At 42.2% G+C, this 9,837-nt stretch overlaps 1 protein-coding gene across 1 annotated transcript in view; it reads right to left on the bottom strand.

The window, feature by feature from the left end:
• Positions 1-7,556: 7,556 nt before the first annotated feature.
• MSH3 (mutS homolog 3) overlaps positions 7,557-9,837 on the bottom strand; it is a 167,247-nt gene continuing 164,966 nt past the window's right edge. The window contains exon 24 of the mRNA XM_066602947.1: positions 7,557-7,973. Within this exon, the coding sequence (XP_066459044.1) occupies positions 7,877-7,973 (97 nt within the window). The 3' untranslated portion in view covers positions 7,557-7,876. The remainder of the gene's footprint in view (positions 7,974-9,837) is intronic.

Below are 9,837 nucleotides of genomic sequence, written 5' to 3'. Positions count from 1 at the left end.
GGCAGATATTAGTGGAACAGCGAGCTCTCCCCCGGGCTCATGGATGCAATACCTCCAAATCCGTAGTTACCTGGAGAGAATAAAACCCGCGGGGGGCTGGACAGCGAACCTCACCCCCTTCGAGAAGTTATGTTGCGCTTCGGAAACGCCCAGACACACAGTCTCACTGCTATATAACCAACTACTAGACGAAAAGCTAGGAGACCATCGCCCCAGGTGGGTGGGGGCGTGGGAAGAGGCGCTAGGCCGGCCGATCCCAGAAGAGCTCTGGTCTAGGGCTTTTCTGCTCACACATAAGATGTCCATCGCGAGCAGAATCCAGGAGCTAAACTTCAAAATTTTATCTAGATGGTACATGACCCCGGAAAGATTGCACACCATCTTCCCATCAACCTCGAGCATGTGCTGGCGCTGCAAAGCAGAGACCGGCTCGATGCTTCACATTTGGTGGGAATGCCCCATGGTCGCATCCATCTGGCACCAAGTGAAAAACCTGTATGAGAGTACGTGCAGGGAAACTCTGGACATGACACCGGAAATGGCGCTGTTGTCGATTGCCCCCAACACCCTGTCCCTCAAAAAAGGCCTCGTAAAATTCTTCATTTTGGCAACCCGCCTGTCAATCCCCAGGTTTTGGAAACAGGATAAGGAGGTTCCCAGACACGCATGGGTGGGGGCAATGGACGAAATAGCCCGGATGGAGAGACTGAGGCTAACCGATGACCCCCAGGGCTATGATAATTTCTATAAGACCTGGGCAATGTGGATAGATATACGGGAGACACCCTCATTCACCAGATGGCTACAAACGGGTTCTTGCTCATAAAACCAAACGACCACGGCTGGCTTCTATACCACTGAACCAAATACCTGGACCCCCCCCCCCCCCCCCCCCACACACACTTCCCGCTCCTCCCTCCCCCCCTGGTCCCAAACCCCTGTCTTGTCACATGTTTTGTTTACAAGATGACAAATTACAAGCAAAACGCATCTTTGTATGAATAAGAATTTATTGCAATAAGATTCATGGGGTCACGAGCGCCCTGTCCATGTTTAATATCATTTACGTGTCAATGGAACTGTTTTGCCTTAATGTTAAAATCCAATAAAAATTTATTGAACGAAAAAGGTATCATATCTACAAGATTACTTGGTTTCTCTTGCTGGACTGTTTTTAGTCCAGTTTGCAAGATAGTCCAATGAAACTACAATGTTATTTTTTTGCAAATTCATTATTAATTGTTTTTCCCATTACAAAGACCAGGTATAAAAACTTTAAACTCTAAGCATCCATCAAAGGTTATCAGTTTAAGACATTAACCCCTTCCCGCTCCAGGGCGTAAGTTTACGTCCTGGCAGCGGGGTGCTTCCCGCAACAGGGCATAAACTTAAGTCCTGGGGATAGGGTGAGATCACTTATGATCTCGCGCTATCCCGCAGCGGGAGCTGGCTGTCAGTCATAGCTGGCCTCCCACTGCAACAGCGGGGGTGCATCGGAGATGCGCGCCCAGCTGTTAACCCCTTCCCTGCCGCGATCTATGTAGACTGCTGCATGGGAGGGGTTTACAGAATGTGATGTCACCGGGCTCTCGCGATATAATCGCTGAGAGCCCGGCTGGTTGCTATGGCAACAGGATGCCAGACACTGGCGTCCTGTATTGCCATAGCCTGTGATCGCTGTATAAGCGATAAGGCATGGCAGGGCAGTAGCCCTGCCACGCCTTATCACAGTGATCATCAGTGCTGTACTGTAAGTGCCCCAGAGGGACACAAATTGTGTAAAAAAAAAAAAAAAAAAAGAAAAGAAAAAGGAATAAAAAAGAAAAATGTAAAAAAAAAGTTAAAAAACCTTTTTATGCTTTTTCTCATATTAGCATAAAAAACAGGTAAAAAAAAAAGAAAACCCCACATATTTGGTATTGTCGCTTCCGTAACGACGCATACAATAAGCTGCACATGCTTTTGACTTTGCAGGGAAAACAGTGTTAAGAAAAACACTAAAAAACTGAGGCAAAATGCTAATTTTTAGCATTTTGCCTCCCTAGAAAACGCAATAAAAGTGATCAAAAAAGCCTTATGTACCCCAAAATGGTACCAATAAAAACTACAGCACATCGCGCAAAAATAAGCCCTCATAGAGCTTCGTACATAGAAAAATAAAAAAGTTACAGGACTTTGAATGATTTAGGGAAAAAAAAAAAGAATTCCAAAAGAGGGTTTATATTGCAGAAAAGTGGAAAAACCTAAAAAAAAAAAGTAAGAATTTTGGTATCCTTGTAATTGACCGACCTGCAGAAAAAATGGATTGTGTAATTTATGCTGCATGATTAACGCTGTAAAAAAAAAAAGCTCTGGCAGAATTGATGCGTTTTCTCTCCCTGCTATCATAAAAAAAATAATAAAAGTTTTACAATATAATCAATGTACCCAAAAATGGCGCCGATAAAAAACTATAATTTGCTACACAAAAAACAAGCCCTTACGGAAGATTAAAAAAGTTATGACTTTTGAAAAATGAAGAAAATCCGCCAAAAATCGTTGCGTCCTTAAGCCCAAAATAGGCCATGTAATTAAAGGGGTTGTCCCGCGCCGAAACGGGCTTTTTTTTTTTCAATAGCCCCCCCGTTCGGCGCGAGACAAACACGATGCAGGGGTTAAAAAAGAAAACCGGATAGTGCTTACCTGAATCCCCGCGCTCCGGTGACTTCTTACTTACCTTGTGAAGATGGCCACCGGGATCTTCACCCTCGGTGGACCGCAGGTCTTCTGTGCGGTCCATTGCCGATTCCAGCCTCCTGATTGGCTGGAATCGGCACGTGACGGGGCGGAGCTACGAGGAGCCGCTCTCCGGCACGAGCGGCCCCATTCAGAAAAGAAGAAGACCGGACTGCGCAAGCGCGTCTAATCCGGAGATTAGACGCTGAAAATTAGACGGCACCATGGAGACGAGGACGCTAGCAACGGAACAGGTAAGTGAATAACTTCTGTATGGCTCATAATTAATGCACAATGTACATTACAAAGTGCATTAATATGGCCATACAGAAGTGTATAACCCCACTTTGTTTTGCGGGACAACCCCTTTAAGGGGTTAAGCTAGTGAAATATACATTAATACAGTCTCCAATCTGTGCAGTCCTTATATACTAGAACTACACCTAATGTTGCATCTTTTGCTCAGCTGGATCTCATTTCCTCTCGTTCTCTTTAGCTAAAGCTGAGTACTTTGGATGTCCCATTACTCCACATGTAGTGCCCTCACAGGGGCAGATATAGCTGGTATATCACATCATTAACATACCTGAAAAGACATATCTTTAGTGCTAGCTTGGAGCCTCTGAACAAACCCAATTTAATAAAATTAAATTTCATGTCCTGATACTTTTCACAGATCAGGACATGGAATTTAATTCCATTAAATTAGGTTTGCACAGTGGCTCCAAGCGAGCATTAATTTATCATTTTCCTTAGGAATTCTCTCATCCACAGTACATTCATTCTGAAATAAGACTATTGATTTCTACAGGACAATTGCTGAGAATTTCCCAGTGTTTTCTCCAGATGAATGTTCATTGGGCTGAGGTGATCCTTGATAGGTACTAGAGAAAAAGCATACATTAGAAATTCTATTAAAATACACAAAAAGTTCTTTGTGTCAAAATTTGTTTTAATTTTTGTCAGTGCCATAAGAACAAAACAAAACAAATAAAAAACTCCCCCCAAACTTGTTTTTTTATTAACCTAAGGGTGCATTCACACGACCGTATATCGGCTGGGTTTCACGCCCAGCTGATATACGGCATCTCTCTCTGCAGGGGGAGGAGGCTGGAAGAGCCGGGAGCAGTGCACTGAGCTCCCGCCCTCTCTCTGCCTCCTCTCCACCCCTCTGCACTATTTGAAATGAGAGGAGGCGGAACGGGCGCGGGGCTAAGTTTCGGGAATTAGCTCCGCCCCCGTCCCTCATCGAAAATAGTGCAGGGGGGTGGAGAGGAGGCAGAGAGGGGGCGGGGGCTCAGAGCACTGCTCCCGGCTCTTCCAGCCTCCTCCCCTTGCAGAGAGAGACGCCGTATATCGGCTGGGCGTGAATACCCAGCCGATATACGGTTGTCTGAATGCGCCCTGAGTTGCAGGTCTCTAACAAATTAGGTTAGGCTACACTCTGAAGTCCTTTCTCTGAGTTCTTACATGGGCTGAAGCTTTATACAGTACATATTGCATCATTCCTGCCCCCTGTACCTCATTTGCAATGTGTATAAGGGTTCGTATTCCAATTTATATCTAACGTATGCGTCCAGTGCCTCTCCAGCATCTGCAAGTGTATGGGGCACATCTGGGTGTAGCCTCCCAATGTGGTTTCGCTGTCAAGAATTGACATATCAAGTCTTGATTTACACAATTTGGAATTTAAAATCTGCATTGTTTTAACTACAGCAGATTTCCATAACATTTAAGTTGAAAGCTTAAATGGCGCCGTTTCCAATGTGGAATCCGCAAAAACTATGGCCGTGTGAATGTGGCCTTATCCATACAAAATATAAAACTTGCAAAATATGAGGAAAACCGCCATTAATGCATTTAAAAGGACCCTAAGGTGTGTAAATTCAACAACTGTTGTCCCAATGATTAATGCTCCTGCTCTTTCACATAGGAGCTATAAATCACTTACTTAATGGAGGCTGATCTCTTTCAGCTGCTTACCTCCATTCAGAGTTAACAGGCAGTTGTTCATAGATGAACTGCCTCTTTAAAATGGGCCATTAGTAGTTTGATTTTTAGCCTTATTAATTAGACGAAAAATAAGTGAACGAATAATCATTTGTCGTTCAGTCGTCGGCCATGCTTACACCAAAAAATTGTCAGTTTTGAATAACTGATAGTTGTGTGTAAAAGGACTTTTACCCAAGGTAGCATTCACAGCTTTTTTTTTCTTTCTAAACCTGATCTGGGATTCCATTGCAGGTGCTGGAAATGTCAATGTGATGGAACCACCAAACAGAATCAAATGGAACCATTCAATAGAGTAGTGGACTACGTTATTGTATACCCCAAATATAGTAGAAACTGATAGAACCTTTGTTAAACAGAAGGGAGGTCTGTTTCACTGAGAGTGTATGGTTCCATTTATAGAATTGTAGCATTGGAAGGGACCATCAGGGTCATCGGGTCCAACCCCCTGATCAATGTAGGATTCATTAAAACATCCCAGACAGATATTTGTCCAGCCTCTGTTTGAACACTTCCATTGAAGGAGAACTCACCACCTCCCGTGGCAACATGTTGCACTCATTGAGCGCCATTACTATCAGAATGTTTTTATTAAGTATCTAATCTGTGTCTCTTTCCTTTCAGTTTCATCCCATTGCTTCTAGTCTTTCCTTGTACAAATGAGAATAGGGTTGATCCCTCTGCCCTGTGACAGCCCATCAGATATTTGTAGACAGCTATTGTCTCCTCTCAGCCTTCCTTTTTGCAAGCTAAACATTCCCAGATCCTTTAACTGTTCTTCATACGACATGATTTGCAGACCGCTCACCATCTTGGTAACTCTTCTCTGAGCTTGTTCCAGTTTCTCTGTCTTTTTTAAATTGTGGGGCCCAGAACTGGACACAGTATTCCAGATGAGGTCTGACTAAGGAAAAGTAGGGGAGAATAATCATTTCACATGATCTAGACACTATGCTTCTCTTAATACATCCCAGAATTATGTTTGCCTTTTTTGCAGCTCTGTCACACTGTTGACTTATGTTCAATCTGTGATTAGTATACTTAAGACTTAGCCCAATTCCTCCCATTCTGTATGTGCTTTTTTATTTTTCTTTGCCAGATGTAGGACTTTACATTTCTCACTGTTAAATATCATTCTGTTATTTTCCGCCCGCATTTAAAGCCTGTCTAGATTTATTTTGAAGCCTCTCTCTTTTTTAGTGTTAGCTATCCCTCCTAGCTTTGTGTTGACAGCAAATTTGATGAGTTTCCCCTTAAGTCCCTTATCTAGATCATTTATAAAACATGCTGACCACCACTGGGCCCAGGACAGTGTCTTGTCACTTGACACATTATACACAAAGAGTGGTCATGAATGCTGCACATCCTATTGGAAGAATCACTCAGTCCGTTGTGAATCCACCTAAAAGTTGCCTTGTTAATACCATACTTGGTCATTTTTTTCAAGAAGAATTGCATTAGATACAGAGTATATCTTGAGGTTAGTAAAGGATTTTACCATTTCCACCACATTTCTTTGATCAACAAAGTCGGTGATTCTGTCATAGAAGGAAATTAGATTTGTCTGGCATGACTTGTTTCTTACAAACCCATGCTGGCTCTGGTTAATGACTCCATTCACATTCAAGTACTTCCATATATGTTGTTTAATAATTTGTTTAAAGATCATCCCCGGTATAGAAGTCAGGCTCACAGGCCTGTAGTTTCCTGGGTCCACCTCCATCTCTTTTGTGAAGATAGGGACAACATTTGCCCTTCTCCAATCTTTGGCACCTGTGATGGAAACCCCAAATGGAATCCCACAGCTTGTACAAAAAACAGTGTGAAGGATACCTTACTGTTACGTGTAGATCTGTCTAGAAAACATAGCCTAACTGAACATTATGCTATTTTTCCACTTGTACTGTGGTGCCTGTCTTCAAGACTCTTCATATGCAAACAGTCACTCTCACTGTAGAACTGATGATTTCAAAAGGCTCATTCACACGGCGAATTTCGTTTCAGGTCCGTGAATACGTAGAGTTTTCACAGACCAAACCACTGAACATTCAATGTATATTTTGACCTTTGTGCAGTTTTTTTTTGTGCGCGTAGTCCGTTTTATTTATGCATCATATGTATTCACTGCATATTTATACAATCCCATTTACATCACAGGGCTATTTTGGTCAATAAAATGGGCCAAAAAAGGGACATGCTGCATTTTTTTATGCAAAAGGTCTAAATACCCCAATTCAAACCAATGGGGTTTTAGCGCTGCATAAGCATGCCCACGTGAATGAGCCGTAACAGTCTGAAAATAACCTTGTGAGCCTTCCCAGATTGATGAGCAGCAAAAATTCTGAGCACATGGCTGGCATTTTTCTTCGACACACCGGAGCGCTCCAGATCAAACTGCCAAAGTTTCTACTTTAAAGGCGAATTTACACAGGTGTGCCGTGTTGTTCCTATTAAAAATCGGTCACTTTAAAATATCAGAGCCCCTCTACCCTGCATGCCATACTCTTGTCAATAACATACGAGAAAAGAACATGCAACGATTATTTTTTGGCACGGACCATCAGTTTCACTGTTCACTTGCTGCCTAATAAATCCCACCCCTGCCAGGTGCTGCTGTCTCAAAATAATCTATAATACTCTTTATATGTTGAGAAACGTACTTATCTATATATTTTGTGATGCCTAATTTGTATTTATCATTAACTAACTGAACAGCATTCAGCCTGATAGACAAACATATTGTAAGACTTTCTGAATTCTTCCCCTAGTTATTCATAGATTGGGCCCAGGATTAAACTTTTTTGCACAAGAAAGAAGAAACCAGCCAATGCTTATTTAAAATGCTCATGATTTCAAGACGGAATTAAGAGTCGAGTGTCAAATACACAAAGGGTATTCCTAAAGTTTCTTAAATAGTGACACCTAATAACACAAGCAACCTTACTGTGATCCTTTTTCTTTGAGTTCTTACATGGGCGGAAGCTATATACAGTAGATATTGCATCATTCATGTCCCCAGGGGCTCATTTTCCATGTATATTAGGGTTCATATTCCAATTTATATTCAGCACCATGATAAAATATGCATGAAGCGCATCCCTAGTGCCTACATCTCCTTCACCCCAATGACTTCCACAGTATTTTTCGTATATCAAGATGAACACTCTGATGATTCAAAGTTCAATAATTCTTTCAGTTCCTTAACACTTTGAATATTCCAAGCTGTTTGAAATATCTTCATCTTCTTCCTGCCAATAAATAAAATTGGTTAATAATTGAATTTGTCAGAGGAAGAAATGGTGATATAGTAGAATGATCGTTTGGGGGATGGAGGGGAGGTGAAGTTTCTCCCTTCAGAAAAAAACATGAGGGTGTGTGTAGGGAGTCTTCTATGAGCCCTGCAATACTCCCTAGAAAAAAGTTAGGCAAATGAGCGATGGAATACTGCTCTACAGCACCAACTATGGGCATGGTAGGTGCTAGGGTTGGAAGCCAAACCAGAAAGAATATCCTTATGGTACTTTCTCCTGTAGTGCCCTCCACAAGGAGAAACATTGCCTCCTCCTGACTCACGCCGATGGCCTTTCACCTAGCCAACCAGAAGCCTACTGTACTGAAGAGCAAGAATTCCGGAACAGCTGTAAAAGCTGTTCCCAGTAAGAGAAACCAAGTAATCTTGTAGATGTGATACCTTTTAATGGCTAACAACAATACATGATGTTATAGTGAGCTTTCAAACCTACACAGGGTTCTTTCTCAGGCATTATGAAATAGATCTGAAGAGGCATGCATATATATCCACACATACTTATGACAAGTCACAGACATGGTGTGATTAATTTGCACTTAAAAGAATACCACAGCAAGAGGAGTAGAGAAATAAATAAATACTTAAAATAGTCTACTGATAAAGATGTGAACGTTTTATGGTCTCTGAATTAGTGTTAGGGAGTCACCAGGCCAGAGTGTGATTTGTGGTGTAGATTTCTCATACTTCCCAGTCACGTATGAAGCCTCTTGGAGAATTTAGCCCTCTGTTGAAAATGTCAAAAGTTATTATAAAAATTTATACTCACAAATTCTTCTATTGCTTTCTGATTTGAAATTGGCTCTTAATATGGTGACTTTCACGTGCTCCATGTTGTGTCTGACTGGAAAAGTGCTCCGCCACAGGTAATTCTGTCTTTCTTTCTTTAATTGTGTGGCAATGAGACCTCATCCTCGCTTTCAGACCCCTAACAGAACATTTACTGCACAGGATCAGGTACACAACATCGGACGTGGAACATGTGAATGCCCCAAGGATCCTATAGTCCTGCTATGTGTTAAGGGTTTGTATCCTGTCCACGGTCAGTATATGTGAGCAGGTCTTACAGCTCCTTACATTACAGGGATAAGTTCCTTTTTGTGTATCGGAGGGCAATGCGCTCTTTATTATAAGGTTCCTCAGATTTGGAGGTTGCTTGTAACATAGAAGGGGAGGGCCCAGGAACCAAGAATATGGTTTTCAGACAATCCTCCTTGTGTAGGATATGGTGGAGTTTCTTTGCTGTTTTCCCTTGTACCTCTAGGTGTGAATTGTAGGCACACAATTGTTTCCTTCCTTCTCTGTTTAATGGAGCAGTTGATTTCTGGGTATCCAGGTGGATCTGGTGATTTGGTCATCCATTGAGTTGGGATGATAGCCCTGATTTAAAAATGTCCATTTAACCCTTTCCAATCCAATTTGTATCCTGGTTTTTCTAGAGGGGTTACTCTTTTTCAGCTGTTATACAACGGCGCTATATGCTGGCTAAAGCCAGTACTGCATGACGTGACACGTTGGATAGGCTTCAACAACAGAGAGGCTGGCAATATACATTAGGAGAACACCGACGGATGTCTTCCAACATCGGACCTGTACAGCCTTAAATCATAATGCCTTCAGAGGTCAGACAGTGGATTGGAAAGAGTTAAGATGGTATAGATGTTCCTCTGTCTGTGGGGTTGGAGCAGATCTGGTTGTATCTGATGGCCTGGCTGTAGACAATGGTCTTTTTACTGCGTTTAGGATGGCAACTGTCCCCATCTGAGGAATGTGGGCCAATCAATCAGTTTTTGGTATAGGGATGT

Source organism: Eleutherodactylus coqui, chromosome 5 (genome assembly GCF_035609145.1).
Source record: "Eleutherodactylus coqui strain aEleCoq1 chromosome 5, aEleCoq1.hap1, whole genome shotgun sequence".
NCBI classification, from domain to species: domain Eukaryota; kingdom Metazoa; phylum Chordata; class Amphibia; order Anura; family Eleutherodactylidae; genus Eleutherodactylus; species Eleutherodactylus coqui.
Note: the sequence above shows the minus strand (reverse complement) of the source record. Positions and strands in the feature narration are given on the sequence as shown.